This window comes from Xenopus laevis, chromosome 1L (assembly GCF_017654675.1).
Source record: "Xenopus laevis strain J_2021 chromosome 1L, Xenopus_laevis_v10.1, whole genome shotgun sequence".
Classification (NCBI taxonomy): Eukaryota; Metazoa; Chordata; class Amphibia; order Anura; family Pipidae; genus Xenopus; species Xenopus laevis.
This window is the reverse complement of record NC_054371.1, coordinates 73,722,117-73,742,907: the sequence shown is the minus strand read 5'-3', so window position 1 is coordinate 73,742,907 and position 20,791 is coordinate 73,722,117. Positions and strand designations below refer to the sequence as shown.

At 38.6% G+C, this 20,791-nt stretch overlaps 1 protein-coding gene across 4 annotated transcripts in view; it reads left to right on the top strand.

Annotated features, from left to right (window-relative positions):
* Positions 1 to 20,791, top strand: part of ndst4.L (N-deacetylase/N-sulfotransferase (heparan glucosaminyl) 4 L homeolog) — a 152,747-nt gene that overhangs the window by 66,922 nt on the left and 65,034 nt on the right. For all 4 annotated transcript variants that reach the window (XR_005967009.1, XR_005967005.1, XM_041590435.1 and 1 more), the window contains exons 5-6: positions 9,988 to 10,173; positions 18,384 to 18,512. Coding sequence is in view for 2 of the 4 variants with exons in the window: in XM_041590435.1 (XP_041446369.1) it covers positions 9,988 to 10,173; positions 18,384 to 18,512 (315 nt within the window). In the remaining 2 variants the exon portion in view is untranslated. The remainder of the gene's footprint in view (positions 1 to 9,987; positions 10,174 to 18,383; positions 18,513 to 20,791) is intronic.

Sequence of the window (20,791 nt, the reverse complement as noted above, 5' to 3'; positions counted from 1 at the left end):
AAGACTACACAGGTCAGACCTGTCAGAACACAAAGCCTTAGAGCTGTAAGAAAATAGCCTTTGTGTTGCAATAATGAGCCCACTGACATTTTGATTACCTTAAATGAAATTTATATTCATAGAGATATTTATTGTTTTGTCAAACTAGCAATTCTAGTACAGTGGTTATTCATTCATTTTAAACTTGGAAGAAAGCCTGGCTCTTACAGCTTTTTCCTCTGCTGATAAAAAAGGTGCCACACTGCTCTTTTTGTCCCATTTAGGTTTTCGCTTTGTGTCCTTCATTAATTGATGGTGACTGTATATCCCATATAAAATGCCAATTATTTCCATTCATGCTTATGTATATTCTGCATAATCCATTGAATCGTTATATCCATTTAAGAGCACACAAAAGAAACCTATTGAGCATTGGTGCATTCATTACCTTTTAAATAACCATGTTTGAAATATTGGGCAGGGCTCAAAAGTAATTACAGTACTTTGCAATTTAATATCTAAAGCTGATTAGAATCCTGAACAATCCCACTTGGCTGCTTTGCATTTCAAATGTGTTCTCTAAATTTGAAGGTTATAAATCTTTGAAATTACATTAAGGAGCACATTGCTTAAGATAAAAGTGTCATAAATATAGCTAATCAATTAGGAATTAAATAGTATTCAGCTTTTATATGCAGCCTTCCCTGAGATTTCTATTCATTGCATAAAAGCAATACTGCTTTGCTATTTAATACCCAACAATGGAGATTTTATATTATTGTAGACACATTTTTAAAAATCCTTTCCCATAATAGTATTTCTTATGCAGAACCCACATTTCAGAAAGGCATTTATCTACCTGTGTAAACAAAATAATCATGCTCTAAAGGCCAAGTCCACAATTATACAGCCCTTTAGGCCAGATATTCTACGCATTATCACCACCATCATTGATGAGCGAAATCTTTTGGCAAGTTTCGCTGTGAAAATGAAGACTATATGCTCCAATCGGCATACAAATTGTCACTAGTAGAAAAAAAATTGTCACCCAGGGATTTCAATGCATTTTGGTGAATTTTTACAGTTTTGCAAATTCTACCAAAGCTAAAATGGGTCAGATTCACCCATCACTATTTATTTATATAGTACCAGAAAATTATGCAGCACTTTACATTAATTTGCAATAAATGGAGATCTTACAATTTAACAAACAAGGGTTTACAGAATAAGAACAGGATCAGAGGTCCCTAGTCTCAAGAACTTACAGTCTGGACTAGCACATTTTAACACATATGGTGCACCCTTTACTAGTGACACTGCATTGTGGTGTGTGATGTTGAAATGCCATGGAAAGCTTATGTGAATTGTAGTTTGTAGTTTTAAGTGAGATGCTGTGCAAGTCTTTAATTTATATGCAATATGTGATATTGGACCCGTGCACAGCTCTCACTGTGAGATGGCATACACCCCTATAACAAAATTGTGTTAATATCTTGTCCATCTCTGTCTGGCTTCATTTGTTGCTTGCAATGAGACTTTAATTGGCTCAAAATGGCTTACACTGTTCATGTGTGATAGTGGTTCCAGTTTAGCAGTTTCTAGCAGAATTCTAATCTGTGTATCTGAAAAGAGATGGGATTTACCCAAGGTGAGCAGGTTTGATCTGGATCAGGGCATATCTTGGGTATACCATACAGAACAAACAGCAGGCAATCATTGAGCACATGAACAGATGTAGAAAAAGAACCGCAGACACAGACTTTATTTGAAGCAAAAAAAGCATCCAAAATAGCCTTATGTATTTTGTGCACTTATGCATGAAATGTGCTAGGGTGTGTTGTGTCCTATATTTGCTTAAAACAAAGGTTGATGTCTGTTTGTGGGATCTGTGAGTGCCTGCCTTTTCTTTTTTATGATATGACCTTTTCTACACAAACTATAGATCTGGTGCTTGTGCATCTGCACCCCCACATAATTACCGGTGAGCTGTTTCACTTTTTGTGGTCACATACTTAAAAAACTTTTTTTTATGTCTTGGGTATAACTAGGACAAAATGGGGCAATGGTATTAATTACCTTATTTTTAGTAATGCTATAGGTGTCAGACGCAGACAATTGTAAATCAATTTGATTAGTGAGCAGGTATAACTGAAATATATATATATATATAAATATATATATTTTTTATATATATACAGTATGTACTTGCAGGCTGGTAACTGCTTCTTAAATGACACAGACAGCCTAAAACACATTGCTAAATGCATAGCAAAAGCATTGAAGTTGTTTTTAGTCTGGAAATAGAGGTTTGTAGCACACTGGCCTTTTTCTAGGTGATTTATTTGTACAATTCTGTCTTTGCTTGATGTAGATATGACCATATTTCAGTATCCTGCTAGTTTGGGAATTTACAAATGCAAACCTTTTATGACACTATTTTGCTTTATTTTATTACCTGTACATGAAACATTTTAGAAAGTAGTGCTCAAGGCTTGCTATTATACTACAGCTCTACCAGAACTAGTTTTCTTTATGTTATATGATCAAAAATACTAATGTTCAATTTATTACGGATATTTAAGAATCTGAACAAAACAATTTTGTTAGCCCTAAGCTCTTACTTCAGAAGTTCCCTGTTACCTTATACACTAAAGTGCCGCTCTTGCGTGAAAATCCAAACTTGACAGCAATATTCTGAATTTTACACTTACTCAGAAAAATGTCCAAATGTACATTTTCCTTATTTGAGACCTATTCTATTTATTCCAGGTGCAAAATATTGAAGACCTGCCAAGGCTGATGCTTAACATAGCAATTGCCCCTTTATGACTGCATACCCACTCTCACGCCGCTCTCTCTTTGGGGAAAACTATTTTAATTAAAGAAAGCTTTTTGAAACTAGTCATGTATTAAAGAAAATATACAGAGAAGGAATGTCATCTGCACACGTGTTTGTTTAGTATAAAATCCACATTTTTAAAAAAAAAAATTTGAGACTTGTTATACCCGGAGGATGGAAAAAGTCTGAATCCAAAAATCCGGCATCTTAGACTTGCCAAGGTTGCATATAAGTCAATGGGAGAAGTCCCAAAGATTTTTTGATCTGCGCTGGTTTTCGTGCAATAACAATAAAAATAATAATAATTTCTACTATTCATATTTTTCACGATTTATTGAGGTTTTTGTCCCGCAAATTTTTTTTGAAAAATTGTTTTAATAAAAAGGTAAAAAAAACCTGTGCAGATTTTTCATGAAAAAATTTCGAAATTTGATAAATATTATTATTAGATTATTTATCATTTTATTATTAGGATTTGTGTAGTTTTAGAGGTTTTTCAACCACAAATAAACTCACATTTTTAAAAACCATGAATGTCTACTTATTTATCAAAAGATCTTAAAGGAAAACTATACCCCCAAAATGAATACTTAAGCAACAGATAGTTTATATCAAATTGAATGACATATTAAAGAATCTTACCAAACTGGAATATATATTTACATAAATATTGCCCTTTTACATCTCTTGCCTTGAGCCACCATTTCGTGTCTCTATCTGTGCTGCCTCAGAGATCACCTGACCAGAAATACTACAACACTAAGGGGCAGATTCACTAACTTTGAGTGAAGGATTCGAGTAAAAAAACTTCGAATTTCGAAGTGTTTTTTGGGCTACTTCGACCATCAAATGGGCTACTACGACCTTCGACTACGACTTCGAATCAAAGGATTCGTACTAAAAATCGTTCGACTATCTGAAGGGATGGACACTTCCTCTGGCTCGGCATATACCTACAACTGTATCCTATGGCTAATATATCGATACTTTCTTGGAACGTGAGGGGCCTTAATTCCAAATTTAAAAGGAGCTTGTTGTTCAATTACCTCAAGAGATATCCTCCCTCTATCCTTCTCCTCCAGGAGACGCATCTCTCCGGACAAAAAGTTCTCGCACTTAAGAAACCATGGGTAGGATGGCATTTTCACTCTACTTTTTCAACTCACTCGAGGGGGGTCTCCATATTAATTCGCAAGGGTCTGCCATTTGAACTTCTAAAGCTCCACTTAGATCACTACGGCAGATTCCTGGTAATATATGGCCTTATCGCCAACAAACCCATTCTTTTGGTCAATCTATATATGCCTCCGCCATTTGCAGTGTCCATCCTAGATATACTGATGACTAAACTGTCTGAATTCCCACCTAGCCCCCTCTGTATTATGGGAGATTTTAACTGTTGCTTAAATCCGTCCTTGGATAAACTTAGCCCTGACCCCCATACGTTTACTAAGCTCACCACGTGGACGGAAGCTTTACAACTAACTGACCCCTGGAGGTGGAAATACCCACTCCAAAAAACCTTCTCCTGCCACTCTCCAACACACAAAACCTTCTCTAGGATAGACCTGGCCCTCGTCTCTCATGACCTCCTATCTATGGTTGATCAAATCCGATACCTACCCCAATCCCTATCTGACCACTCCCCACTTCAAATTACTTTTCGCTGGAATCCTGAGGCCTCAGACAAGCTATGGCGCTTAAGCCCTCTTTGGCTCAAAAACACTACAGTGGCCGAGGCGAATGCCCAGGCCTATGGTGACTATTGGGTCCATAACATGGGGTCCACCTCCCCTCTGACTCTTTGGGATGCCTCTAAGGCGGTCATGAGAGGAGCGCTTATGGGGGCAATCTCACAGGCAAGGAATGTTACTTTAGATCAGGTTAAGGCTGCGGAGAATGAACTCCGTACTGCTTCAGGAGCACATACACTGAACCCTACCCCTGCCAACTATGCTGGTCTCCTAAGTGCTCAAAACTCTCTTTCCAGAGCCTCCATATCACTAACTAGAAAAGCCTTGCTTTACCAGAACCAGCGTATTTTTGATCAGAGCGACAAAAACAGTAAGCTTTTGGCGTTTTTGGCTAGACAACAGACTACATCCTCCGCTGTTCCCCGCCTTATCTTAGATGATGGCTCAATAGTCGCTGAACCCAAACTCATAGCACAAGAATTTGCCACCTTCTACCAAAACCTATACTCTACCACAACAACACACTCTAGAACCCAACTCCTTCACTTCTTGGACTCCATCCCTATCCCGTCTCTCTCACTTAGTGACAAAACATTTCTGGATGCACCTATAACGCTCCGTGAAATTGCTGATGCCATTGCCTCCCTACCCCCAAATAAGACACCAGGACCAGATGGCCTCCCTCCAGACTGGTACAAAGCTCTCTCAGAACAATTAGTCCCGAAATATCTAGAGACGCTGCAAAGTGCTTTCGATAGTAATTCACTACCTCCATCATTTACAGAGGCCCTCATAGTTGTCATCCCTAAACCCGGTAAGGATACAACTCGCTGCTCTTCATACCGCCCTATATCTCTCCTAAATACAGATGCTAAAATCCTGGCTAAGGTCCTCACTTCCCGCCTCCAACAGGTAGTCCCTGACCTTATCCACCCTGATCAATCTGGCTTTATGCCAGGACGCTCCACTAACATCAACCTCCGCAGACTCTTTACCAACCTGCAGATCGCCCATGCTGAAACAGGCACCAGAGTAGTAGCCTCCCTAGACTCTGCTAAGGCTTTTGATTCGGTGGAGTGGGATTACCTGTGGGAGGTTTTAGCCCGTTTCGGACTTGGCCCTAGATGCATATCCTGGATCAAACTTCTATACAAGAACCCCACGGCACGCGTGGGAGTTAATGGCCATATCTCCCCCCCCCTTCTTACTAACAAGGGGAACGAGGCAGGGTTGCCCCCTTTCCCCAATTCTATTTGCCCTAGCAATAGAACCGCTAGCAATACTGACCAGACAGTCTCCTTTAATCAAGGGTTTAACCTACGGCACTATTCAGGAAAAAATCTCCCTTTTTGCAGATGACCTCCTTATATATTTGGCAGATCCCAATGATTCTCTTACGGCCCTCCTGGACCTGGTCAACCGGTTTGGCTCATTCTCCGGACTACGAGTTAACTGGGAAAAATCGGTCTTATTCCCCATTGACCCTGGCCAACCTCGATCTCTACCAAAAGAGACCCCTCTCGAATGGGCCACCCAATTCAAGTACCTAGGAGTGATAGTCCATGCAGATCTCACAAAATACACTACCTTGAACCTCGACCCAATTTTAGTTAATCTGACCAATACCTTAAATCGATGGACTAAACTCCCTCTGTCTCTCTGGGGTAGAGTAAATGTCATTAAAATGATTTACCTCCCCAAAATTCTCTACCTACTCCATAATGCGCCAATATATATCCCCAAAAAATACTTTAAAAGTATAAACCAAATCGTGATCCCCTTCCTCTGGAACAATAAAACACCCAGAATCACTTGGTCAAAGCTGTGTGCACCATGCGACGTGGGAGGACTGGCCCTCCCCAACTTCCATTGGTATTTCATAGCTTCACAAGTATATTACCTCCACTGGTGCTTTAACCCTGACCCATATAACCCAAACTCGCAGTTACAAGCTCTTTTACTATCCTCGTGGGAGGGTCTCCGCAACTTTCCCTATCGGAGTCCCAGGGATTCTGGCCCATTACCGACGACGCTGACTACCCCACAGAAGGCCTGGCTGATAGCTCTCAAACTTTTGGGACATTCACCACCCCTCCTATCCCCTCACCTCCCACTCTGGGGAAATTCCTATCTAAATCACTTTAGATCCTTGCAACACTCTGTTTTCTGGCCAAGGCAAGGCATTAAATGCTTGAAGGACCTCCTTGAGAATCATACCTTTGCCACCATTTGCACACTACAACAAAAGTGCCAGCCAACAGAAATTCAATTATTTCAGTACCTACAATTACGACATGCCTTCCACTCCCAATTTAACAGCCTTACTCCCCAGCAATCCTGCCTAGTCATAGAAGAAATTCTTCATGATCCCAACCCAGCAAAGCTGGTGTCCCGGCTCTACCAGCAATTCCTTTTATCCGGCCCCAAACCTTTTCGATCAGCACAAGACTGGTGGAATACCAAAATTGTAGGCCTTGAGCAGGATAACTGGGAAGAAGCAACAGATCACATATACACTGGCCTGATATCGTTGAAAGACAAACTAATTCAATATAAAATTATGCATCATATTTACATAACTCCCACACGACTCAAAATGATGGGCCGGATTCCCTGCGACTCCTGTCCCAGGTGTCACCAACAAGCTGCGGATTTCTTCCACTTAATCTGGGAATGCCACTACATATTGAGCTTTTGGACACAAGTCGTAAACTATCTAGCGGACAATCTTGACTTTCCGAGAATAATTTCACCTACAGTTTGCCTTTTGGGGGTCCTAGAAGAGATAATCCCAGCTAAGTATACTCGAATCTCTTTTCGTATCCTACTCTTTTATGCGAAAAAAACTGTAGCCCTTCACTGGATGGGTAACCTCTCACCCTCTCTCAATGCGTGGATACAACTGGTTAACAAAGCAGTACCCCTATATAAGCTCACCTATGAAGTTAGGAGTACACCAACAAAATTTTATAAAATTTGGGGATTGTGGAATGACATTGACCCGACCCCTCTATAGCAAGTCTTAACCAAGTCCATCTCCTATTATGAAATCCTTCATGGTTAGCTATCCTACATATCCTCGACGGTCCCAACCTAGCCTTCAGATGTAAAGTTCACCTGAGTTTGATAGTGTCCATCTCAACTGCTCGATCACTGTATTGTGTTACGCTTGGTGATAGCCTGTGCCATGTTTTCATCCTGCCAAACTTGTACAGTTTAGTCTGCGAGTGTACTTATTTGTTGTATGTATGATTGCTGTGTGTTTAAAAAAGAAATAAAACTTACCTTTAAAAAAAAAAAAATCGTTCGACTATTCGACCATTCGACCATTCGATAGTCGAAGTACTGTCTCTTTAAGAAAAAACTTCGAAAAACGTTTTTTTGATCGAAGGATATTCCTTCCGTTGGATTTAAATCCTTCAAATCGTTCGATTCGAAGGATTTTATCGTTCGATCAAATGAATAGTCCTTTGATCGTTCGATCGCACTATTTACGCTAAAATCCTTCGACTTAATTCCCAGTCGAATATCGAGGGTTAATTAACCCTCGATATTCGACCCTTGGTGAATCGGCCCCTAACTGTAACAGGAAGAAGTGAGGAAGCAAAAGGCAGAACTCTGTCTGTTAATTGGCTCATGTGACCTTACATGTGGTTTGTATGTGTGCACAGTGAATCTTACGATCTCAGGGGGCGGCCCTTATTTTTTTAAAATGGCAATTTTCTATTTATGATTACCCAATGGCACATACTACTAAAAAAGTATATTATTATGATAATGGTTCATTTACATTTGAGCTGTTTTACTCAGTATCTTTTAATAGAGACCTACATTGTTTGGGGGGTATAGTTTTCCTTTAATTTAAAAAGCACAAACTACTATATATACTGAAAAATGTGAATAAGAATATAAAAACCTGGAAATAATTCAATCATAGGATATGAAAATCAAGGGCAAACAGCAGAATACCTGCTAATCAGTGCTTTATTGTGCGTCCACACTACATGTTTCGGGCAGCAAGTGTGAAAAAGGTCCCTTGCTGCCCGAAACATGTCGTGTGGACGCGCAATAAAGCACTGATTAGCAGGTATTCTGCTGTTTGCCCTTGATTTCCATATCCTATGATTGAATTAATTCTAGTGGTGCTTGACGGAACACCAGAGGGAATCAAGGCTTTCCAATAACGCTTGGCTTTCTGTGTGTTACCCTGAGAGTAAAAACCTGGAAATCCCAGTGAGGTAAATTCCAAACAAAGACAAATTTAATAATACTAACACATTTTCAAAACATATACTAAAACAATGGACAGATAGACAATTTTGAATTATCATATAAAGAGAATTCCATTTTACTAAATCTTTTCTGTTCCTGCTGATACTTTTCCATTATTTTTTGAATATTGTAACTTACATGTATTCCTTTTAATTAACAATAGTATAAAATCTATCAAATATTACTAAGCAATATGGGGGTGTGTGTGTGTGTGTGTGTGTGTGTGTGTTTTAAAATATGATTTTTGTATGGGGATTAAATACATCTGATATCTCATATATGCATTATAGGACAGGAACAAATTACAGGCTTTCTATTGCAAACCGATTGTTTCTTAGCAACAGAAAAGACATACTGTAAGTAGGCTTACTCTGTAACAGGAAAATAATATTGTTGCATTTAAATTAAAGAAGCCAATTTGAATTAAAAGTATAGTTTCATCATAAGTACTGTACTTCATTTACATCTTCCAGTGCCACCAGAGAGAAATATTAACATCTGAGGGATAGATACAAGTGTAAATATTGTTTGTTGATAGAGAGACCATTTCTCATTTTAACTAGAAAATGGAGAAAACCGAATTATTTTAAACCAACACAATTTGTATTTGCTTTCTGCAAGTCAGAACACAATTCAGAATTTGAGTTTTGTCAAAGACATTTTCAAAGTAAAACTATGAGCAAAACTATGATAATGACTACCAGGGTTGGACTGGGCCAATGGGACACCAGGAAAAAAACCCGGTAGGTTCCCGGCTTTAGTGGGCCCCATGGGCCCAGATCCACACCCTGGTTTTCTTCCTGCTGCGACCAGTCAGCAGTGCGAATGTGCGCACTGACGCAAATGCGCACATGCACGGGGGGGACGGGGCTGACGGAAGGGACCCAGGATCCGGAGGGTCCCCCAGTCCGACCCTGATGACTACAACTGTATATTATGAAATAGTCTACAATGTAAGTTAAGCATAGGTCATATTTACTAACATTGGAAATAATTATCTCTGGAAAACTCTAGAGATGTTGCCCATAGCAACCAATCAGAGCTTTGCTTTTATTTTCTAACCTGTAGGTGACTGCTTAAATCTAAATGCTGAAGAACATCTCCAGAGATGTCCGGAGATATTTATCTCCAATCGTATTAAACATGCCCCTCAGAAAAACTTATTTTATTTATGCTAGAAAATACTATTTTTTTTCTTGACAGGAGCATGGTATTCCAACTAACATGGGTTATGCTGTGGCTCCACATCACTCAGGTGTCTACCCTGTACACATGCAGCTTTATGAAGCCTGGAAAAAAGTTTGGACTATTCAGGTCACAAGCACAGAAGAGTATCCTCACTTGAAGCCTGCACGCTACAGACAGGGCTTTATACACAATGGTATAATGGTATGTTTTATATAATATAATTATAATATAATATAATTTAGACATTGTTTGTTTCGTTATATAGTAACACTTGCATTGTGTTGCACAGTTGGAAATTTTATGTACATTTTAAAAGACTTCCTGTATTTTGCAAAGTAATTAAAATATTCTAAACTGCCAGAGTAATTTTATAATATTATTGTTCCAAAAACCAGAAATGTAATTGTTCTCCCTTTTGGACAAGGAATGTAGCTGATAAGACCCTATGGGGCATATTTATCAGGAGTCGAATTTCGAATTGAAAAAGCTTTGAAATTCAAATTCAAAGAGACCAACCAAAATAAAGTCAAAGTTTTTTTTTTTGGTCAAATAGGTCCGTTTCCAATCGAATAGGTCCGTATTCGGCCGAATTAGAATATAAATCGAAGGAATAGCGCATTCGATCGAATTCGACCAATTGACTCCAAATAGGTTCTAGGAGGTCCCCCCCAAAGGCTAAAACAGCAATTCCCGCAGGTTTTAGATGGCCAATGGTCGAAGACAAATTTTTAAAGAGATAGTACATGATAAGTTTCAGTATTTGAATTTTTGAATTTTTTTCAAATTCAAATCGAATTTGGACTATTCCCTTGTTGAAGTACACAAAAAATAGCTCAAAATTCAAATTCATTCATTCATTCAAAAATTCACCTCGACCTTTGATAAATCTGTCCCTATATGTCAGTATTGTGTGCTTTTATGGTACTGAGGCACTTTAAAACAACATTTCCAAGGCTATTCTTTACATGTTGGTTTAAAAACTCTGTAAACTCCAATTTATCAGAGACAGTGTTTTGCATATATGTTAATCTATGTTTAGTTAAAGTGTCTTCAATAAATTTCAATCTAGAATCTTGTTAGTTTATTAGAATCCACTGAGCATTTACATGACCATACAAAGGTGCCCTGTGTCCCTTCACTTACTAATGTTTCTCCAGCACCACAGTGACTTCTTGTAATCCCTCTATTAAAGGGGATGTATGGTCAAAAATTATAATCTCCCTTTGCCTTTGGGGAATAATTAGAAGCATTTTTCAAATTGCAAATAATTATTTTTCATGAGCCAGTTTTGAGTTGCGTTTGAGTTTTGAGTTGAGCGCAATCAATTCCCCCACATACCTGCTCATTTCAGCAGCACGCAAAACCTTCATGCCTCGTGGCCGTCTCTTCTGCATGGCCCGCTTGCCTCTTCTGCTAGTACCGTCCACCTACTGATGAAAAAGGCGTAGGCAGTCAAGCAACGGTAGTAGTGACAGTGAGGCGCATGCACATCGCGCAACTGTAGTGGTGGAACTACCGGGGGGTGTAAGAGGTGCAACTGCACCAGGGTCCCTGCCCCTGTACCCTCGATGGGGCTCGCAACCCAGGAGAGGAGTACTGGGTACCGATGGCTACTCCGTAGCACCAGCATAAAAATACCTGTCCCTGCAGACACCTCCTCCCCCACTAACTGTCTGCTGGCATCAGGGTCACCTGGGCACCAGGGGCTTCTGCCTCAGGGCCCCCCTCAAGATCCCGGGGGATGCTGCCTCACCAGCTCCCATCCGGTAACCCAAAGAATGCGCCTGTGTGCAAGCGTGCATTTGCGCAAGCGCATTAGCTTTTTTGCTGCAGGAAGAAGACCAGGGTGCAGATCTGGGCCGATGGGGCCCACTGGAGCTGGCCCAGGCCAGCCCGACCCTGGCTGATATACGTATATATAAATATAGTGACAGAGTGGGGGGTTTTGAGAGAGTGGTTTTTTTTTGTCAGAGTGGGTTTTTTTTTGAGAGAGTGGGTTTAAGAGAGTGGGGCTTTGAAAGAGTGGGGGGTTTGAGAGAATGTGCAGGAGGATTGAGAGAGTGTGCAGGCAGGATAAATGACAGCCAATTGCAGCAGGGGAAAAGGGCACCAGTATTAGTTCAAACTGTCCAGGACTCTAACAGGCAGGATGAATGGATGGCAGACAGTGGTGCTGCTGCTGCAGGTTCCTCCTCTCCACCCACCCCCAAGACTATCAGTGAAGAAAGAAAGAAGGCAGGCTGCTGAGGATACAAATCACACTGCCTTGTGGTTTTTAACCCTTTCCTTGCTTTCAATAGCAAACATTTCAGTTGTGTCCTCCTATTATAAAATGTGGGGTATTTGTACATGGAATTGACAGTGTGCCACCTTATGTGACCTCGGGGTTATTTATTCATGGAATTGCCACTGTATCATCCTACTATGAGTTATGAGGGTTTTAAACATGAAATTCTTACTGTGTTCATCCTACTTTTAGTTCTGGGGTATTATACATGGAACTACAACTTTGTTTATTCTGCTTAATGTTTTAATCATTAAATTGCATCAGTGTCTTTTTTCTCAGAATTATGAGATTTGTGCTTTAGGTACAGCTAAAAGAAATGTTTACCTATCAATATATTTAATATTTTTACATGGTCTAAATTCAGCAGGAATAGCCCCTAAATTTGCTCATAGTCTGTACAGAGAAATCCCATAAAACTATGGCAGCATAGGTATTCCCCTGTACTAAGCACAATGGTCAGAGAACCCCTCAGTGACTTCTAATATCCTTATTATTTACAGTAGGGGGTACATTATCCTATATATCATTATAATACAGCTCAATTTTATATGTCCTTTTTACATGTAACTTTTACATAGAGGGGCAAATTCATCAAGGGTCGAATATCGAGGGTTAATTAACCCTCGATATTCGACTGGGAATGAAAATCCTTCGACTTCGAATATTGAAGTCGAAGGATTTTGCGCAAATACTTTTATCGAACGATCGAAGGAATCAAACTATTAAATCCTTCAAATCGAACGATTTGAAGGATTTTAATTCAACGAACGAAGGATTATCCTTCGACCAAAAAAACTTAGCCAAGCCTATGGGGACCTTCCCCATAGGCTAACATTGGGTTCGGTAGCTTTTAGGTGGCAAACTAGGGGGTTGAAGTTTTTTCTTAAAGAGACAGTACTTCGACTATCGAATGGTTCGAATAGTCGAACGATTTTTAGTTTGAATCCTTCGATTCGAAGTCGTAGTCGAAGGTCGAAGTAGCCCATTCGATGGGATGAAGTAGCCAAAAAACACTTCGAAATTCGAAGTATTTTTTCTTCTATTCCTTCACTCGAAGTTAATTAATTGGCCCCTAACTGTTGTTGCTACTTTATAATGACTCATTTGTGTATTCATGCCTCTTTTTTCATATTTCAGTCTCTTATTCAAATCAGTGCATGGTTGCAAGGGGAATTTGGACCTTAGCAACCAGATTGCTGGAATTGCAAACCAGAGCTGCTGAATAAAAAGCAAAATACCTCAAACACCACAAATAAAATACAATGAAAACCAATTGCAAATAGTCTCAGAATATCACTCTCTACATCATACAAAAAGTTAACTCCTAGGTGAACAATCCCTTTAGGGGGGCCCAGTTGTAAATTTCTGTACCGGGGCCCTTAGGGTCTAGTTACGCCACTGAGCAGCTGTCTGCAAACAAGACTGCCTACTCATTTTTGAAGTTGAGTTGAGAAAGAAGTGGCAGGGAGGTGAGGGGGCTGAGGGACAGTTGGTGTTCTGGCGAGTACCGTCTTTAATATGGTATATAGCATTTTCTTTTCTTTTTTTTAACATCAAAGTGATGTCTAAAACCTCTTATTATGCAACATAATTGAAAAATGCAAAACATATCAGATTTAACAGTTCAGAGTGGAAAAGCCCTCCCATTTTTTGAATGAATCATTATCATTACTTTAAGATGTCTTAATATTCTTTACACCCACCCATTATTTAGACAAACAGAAAATATAAATAAAAATTCTGTTTCTTGAAAACAGATAGGGAATTCAATTCCACTTCCCTCTGTTTTTAGCCAGTGGATAGCTATAAAAAATTATCCTTAACCTGGAGCTGGTCGTGTATTCAAGAAAAAAGATTTTTGTTTTTTTTAAATGCAGCTTTCCATTGTAGTAATTGGAGCATCGCCTGTTATTAAAGTGGTTTTCAGCAAGGGCAAAACGTGTTTAAAACTGAGCCAAGCTAATAAATATTTTAGCATTTTAAGCTGTTAGGCTTGGTCTTTCCTAAAAAAATACATAAGATATAAATGATCATGTAAAAAAATGAGAGAAAATAACAATATTGCAGTAAATTTGCTTTTTGTGAACTTTCCAGGTCAATAGATGTGCTATGTGTATAGAGATAAATAAATTTGCTATGAATGTACCGAGGCACATCTAAAAATGAACCTTCTGGGTCATCACGTGTAAAATTTCTCCTGAATAGACTTCAATATATCTTTTATATTTGTGTGTATTACAGTGTCAACCGGTCATTGCTGTCCAGATCATTAACATTGTATGATCCTGCTTTATTGCCACCACTTTCTGGTGTACCTTTTTGTTTCTAATCGTTACGTTGTATCAAATTATCTTCTTGTGAGACTGAAAATGGGTCTTTTCCTATTCTTGCTACTGCAGAATGGCAACACTTAGATTATTAGTAGAAAGTTGATTATGCCAGTTTTATTAGAAAAAGGCGCAGTCAAGCAGGTTTTTTTCCGGTAAAACATGCTCATTTCTTTGAAAGCTCACCCAGCATGATATTTTCTCTGTGAATCAGATTGTGCCTTTAATGGGTAATAACGTCTCATCCTTGTTAATACGCCTGATTTAATCCAACATCTAAGACTTAGACAATCAATGGGATATTATCACATTATGCCCATAATCAGGAATACGAAACTCATGCAGAGCATTAGTATGGTCAATGAAATGTAAAATTATTAGTAGTAACTGATACTTGATCATATACTGTAATATAAAAAAAGAAAGAAAAAGAAAAAAAGGAAAAGAGTGTATGTCTAGGTACAAGACAACTTCGTTAGCAAAGCCTTCATCGGTTAGGTGAATAAACACAGGTTGTCGGAAAGTGAATAAAGGAAAAAAATAATCACAGACCCTAAAATGTAATGAGCCTACTGGAATGCATATAATTATTTTTTTAAACAAGAAAAAAAGATGTTCCAAATAATACTTTTTCTTTATATTCTGTTGTTAAACCTTTTATAATGCAAAATATTGCCCTGCTTTTTTCAAAGAGTCAGAAAAAAATGCCACCATCTAACAAATGTGAAAGTCCAGCTAGCCATTAAGAGTAAGTTACCTTATCTTGTAGAGCTGTTTGAATCATTGGAAAATCAATTACAATTAGCATCTCTAACTTCTCTTCTTTAAGTGTGAAAACACATACAATCCTTAAGGAAAAAACTTCACCCCCTTAATATCTGACAAAGAGTAAATCCACATGGTCCAGCTGATTAGAAGTGTTTGCTAATTTACGTGTCATGCTTCAAACAAGCTTTGTGTCAAGTGCAATTTTTATTGGTCTAGCATTAAAGGAGAAGGAAAGCTACGGAGGCATTTTATTGCCAATAGATTAGCTGCAATAGTGCAAGCTAGAATGCTATATTTATTCTGTAGAATGTTTAACCATACCTGAGTAAAAAGCTCTAGAAGCTCTCTGTTTGTTTAGGATAGGAGCTGCAGTATTAATGTGGTGTGACATCACTTCCTGCCTGAGTCTCTTCCTGCTCTGGGCTCAGATTACAGTAGGGAAGGGGGGGGGGGGAGAGGAGCAAACTGAGCATGCTCTTGCCCAGGGCAATGAGGTTTAAGCTGAAGGCAGGAAGTCTGATACAAAAGCCCATGTGTACACAATAGAAGGAAAGAAATGCAGTGTTTCTTTTGACAGGGGACTCAGAGCAGCACTACTTTGGGGGTTTACTGGTATATTTAGATGGACCTTTCTGATAAGGCTTACTTAGTTTTTAGCTTTCCTTCTCCTTTAAAGGGATTATTCCCCTCTCCTATTTATGCCAAGAAAATTGACTTAATGATTTGAGTAATTTATATTGATCTTTTTACATCTTCAAAGAAGAATAAACAACAGCTTGCCTGGCATCCCTTTAAATCCAGACCCTTACAAAATGCTCATGCCTTAGCTGAGAGATGTAAAGGGTCATTTCATATTCTCTGGCAAACGTGTAAAGTGTAGAGTACTAGGGAGTGCAAAAATGCATCACTTAATGCTCTTTCATGGAGCACTTCTGCCAGAGGGAATGGCTGCATTGTGCAGCTTGTGCCAGATTTTTTATTTTTGCGTAGCATCTGGGGGGCATAGGACATTCCTGTCCTTACTATCTGCTGATGTACCTCCCCACTCCCGCACCCTATGAATATAGTGCTGCCAAATGCAAGCTAGTTTGTATTTGTGGGGTAGTGCATTCCAAAATGCAAAATGCTCACACACTGCCTTCCTTCATAGCCCTTTTTTGCACTATATACATTGCATGTCTTAAAGTTAATGACACCTATGTCTTTTTAGTTTAATATTGCATACTAAGTAGTCAAGAAATGCATATTTCAAATATTGACAATTATTAATATGAACTTTTCTCCTAATTCAGTTGCAGTTTTTCCTATAGACTTCAATAGAGTCTTTATGTGATAAACAGTGATTTAAGTATTTTGTCCCTGAATTGCATCTGGCTCTATGGGAGAGTCTGGAATTGAATAAGGAAATAAGTTCTCATCTAATTGCAGCTGCCCCAATATGCCTTTGGTTTTAAAAATATGAAATTGATTTTGATGATATGTGGCATCCATACTTTTTATATACATCTGTCTGTCCATTACATGATTGGAGGAGCCAATTTATGGAGGTGTTAAAATTCAATAACTACAATTTTAGCTGCTCTGGATATTTATGCCGTTTTCATTTTTATTCAAATATAACATTCTGGAGCTGACCAGTTGCTAGAAATGATTTAACATTATTTACATGTAGAAATAGAAGAAAGTATTGTCAACACACAATGTCAGCCTGATAAATTTGCAAGTCTTTATTAAGAAATTACGTACCGATTCTCTGCTTGTGCTCCTCTTCAAAAATGGCATTGTGCGGTGCTCGATTTCTCCTCCCTGGATATCTCCTATAGAAGGCAGGGAGGAGAAATTGTGTGCTGCACAACGGATCATCGCGATATCGTTGTTTCTGAAGAGGAGTGCAAGCAGAGAATCTGTAAGTAATTTCTTAATAAAAGCATTGCGAATTAAAAGTTAAAACTGTCTTGGTGTTTTTTTTTCATTAAGTAGAAATTAATTTTTTTTAAAAATGTTTTAATGTTACTGGTCTTTCAAGGTATGAAGATCCAAATTATGGAAGTATCTGTTATCCGGAAAGCTGTAGGTCCTGAGCATTCTGCATAACAGATCCCATACTTTTACAATGGAAAAGTCTCTATTTGCATGGTCATTGGTGTTGGTGAACTCTTGGGCCTGTGCCTTTGAAGAACATTAGATTTCAATGCTATATCATCAAACAGAAGGGAAGTGCTTGGTGGGTCAGCCAGTCTGTATGACTTTTTCATTTATTTACAATATTTAATATACAGCACTGCATATACGAGTAGCATTACATACATATTTAAATATTATAGGGAGAAAAAGTTCTGTATTATTTATAATATTCAGCTTGGCTGGTTTCCTTACATAACCAAAAACATACTGACATTTGAATGAATTGGCATATGATGGAATTGACCCTAGTTTGTATGTGTTAAATTAGATCGTTATCTCCACTGGCGCAAAAAGTGATATGATGGAATATTCTCAGGTTGCACAATAAATCAGCACTTTATAAAGTTTGTGTGGGGGAGGGTGTTAGATTTTGATTATTTATTCATATGTTGAAATATTAAAGCCATAGCAGAAGGGATATTCCCAGTATTTTGCATACCCATTCACTTTTGCTGCAATTGCTTTCAAGCATCAAGCATGGGTTTAATTACTGGCCTAGGCGGTTGTTGTTCAGAAACCTGGATCAAGTTTGGTAAAGCTTCCCATCCAACTGGATTTTTAACCTGCCAATAGATATCTAGCCAATTGAGGGCCCATACACTGGCAGACGAGCTGTCAACTTGGTCTGAAGGGGCCAAATCAGTATCTTAAATCTGCCCATGTATACAGACTTGCTTTGCAGTCACCAAACAAGCTACTGAGTGCTTTTGTCATGTCTGGCAATCGGAAAATTACCACAGTAATAATAAATGCCCTTTGTGCCACTGCTCTTAAACTGTTGCAGAAGACCACTTTACGATCTGATTTAATTAATCTGTTTTCTTCTTTCTTTTAATATCAATAAGGTCTTGCCTAGACAAACCTGTGGTTTGTTTACACACACAATTTTTTACAAAGAATATCCTGGTGGCCCCAGTGAACTAGACAAAAGCATCAGCGGAGGAGAACTTTTTCTGACAGTACTTCTAAATCCTGTAAGTACGTTATTTAAACATTAAGAATGTCTGAATAATAGCTGTAACAAGATTGTTTTTGGATGGTATCAGATAATCAGCTATAATAATTTACCAGTCTTTTAATCTGAGAAATGCATTGCAAAAACTGTTTCTAAAAAACAGTGTTTTATTGCCTTCATTTAAATTACTGGGACAAATCAAATCTCTACACTTTAATTACTTAATATAAAATACATACTCAGCAAGGACAATGTTATATATATTGCAAAAGGAAGAAATACATTACATTAGGAAGAAATACCAAGAAATACATTATTCTGGGGGGCAGTAAAAGGATTTCTTTATATATTGTGTTTGAATATCATATTTTATAGGGCTCTGAATGGAATACAGTGAATCCAGGCCCAGTTAGTTTTCAATGTAATTTCAGAGAGCAGGAAATATATTTTCAAGCATGCACAAGAAGCAATGTCGTTCCATATAATCTACTATCACTTCGAAGAACAGTATTTCTCAAAATGTGCTCTGACTTACAAACATCTAGGAAAGCATGAAGAGGTTCACTGTAAACTAGGGATGTAGCGAACGTCGGAAAAAAAGTTCGCGAACATATTCGCGAACTTGCGCAAAAACGCGAGCGGTTCGCGAACGGTTCGCGAACCCCATAGACTTCAATGGGAAGGCGAACTTTAACATCTAGAAAAGACATTTCTGGCCAGAAAAATGATTTTAAAGTTGTTTAAAGGGTGCAACGACCTGGACAGTGGCATGCCAGAGGGGGATCAAGGGCAAAAATGTATCTGAAAAATCTGCCTGTGTGTGCTTGGAAGAGATAGTGTAGGGGGAGAGCTGTTAGTGATTTCAGGGACAGATGATAGTAAGTTTGCTGGCTAGTAATCTGCTTGATACTGCTCTGTATTGGAGGGACAGAAGTCTGCAGGGATTTGAGGGACATTTTAGCTTAGGTAGCTTTGCTGGCTAGTAATCTACTGTTCTCTTTAAACAACTGCCATACGTTGACCTTGTAGGCATTGTTTGCCCAGTTTTTTTGGACGCAGCCACTGAAGCACAGTTGCCAGAAAAAATATGCCATATAAATGCTGAAAATAGTCATTTTTCGCCATACGTTGACCTTGTAGACATTGTTTGCCCAGTTTTTTTGGACGCAGCCACTGAAGCACAGTTGCCAGAAAAATTATGCCATATAAATGCTGAAAATATAAATTTTTTTGGTTGCAGCCACTGAAGCACAGAGGCCAGAAAAATTATGCCATATAAATGCAGAAAATATGCATTTTTTTGGTCGCAGCCACTGAAGCACAGTTGACAGAAAAATTATGCCATATAAATGCTGAAAATATAAACTTTTTTGGTTGCAGCCACTGAAGCACAGAGGCCAGAAAAATTATGCCATATAAATGCAGAAAACATGCATTTTTTTGGTCGCAGCCACTGAAGCACAGTTGACAGAAAAATTATGCCATATAAATGCTGAAAATATAAATTTTTTTGGTTGCAGCCACTGAAGCACAGAGGCCAGAAAAATTATGCCATATAAATGCAGAAAATATGCATTTTTTTGGTCGCAGCCACTGAAGCACAGTTGCCAGAAAAAATATGCCATATAAATGCTGAAAATAGTCATTTTTTGCCATATACGTTGAGTCAACGTATGGCAAAAAATGACTATTTTCAGCATTTATATGGCATATTTTTTCTGGCCTCTGTGCTTCAGTGGCTGCGGCCAAAAAAACTGGGCAAACAATGCCTACAAGGTCAACGTCGTTGACCTTGTAGGCATTGTTTGCCCAGTTTTTTTGGCCGCAGCCACTGAAGCACAGAGGCCAGAAAAAATATGCCATATAAATGCTGAAAATAGTCATTTTTTTGGTCGCAGCCACTGAAGCACAGTTGCCAGAAAAATTATGCCATATAAATGCTGAAAATATAAATTTTTTGGTTGCAGCCACTGAAGCACAGAGGCCAGAAAAATTATGCCATATAAATGCAGAAAATATGCATTTTTTTGGTTGCAGCCACTGAAGCACAGAGGCCAGAAAAATTATGCCATATAAATGCAGAAAATATGCATTTTTTTGGATGCAGCCACTGAAGCACAGTTGCCAGAAAAAATATGCCATATAAATGCTGAAAATAGTCATTTTTTGCCATACGTTGACCTTGTAGACATTGTTTGCCCAGTTTTTTTGGTTGCAGCCACTGAAGCACAGAGGCCAGAAAAAATTAAACCAGTAGGGTTTGCACCCTAGTTTGTAACGGTGGCGGAGGGAGGAGGA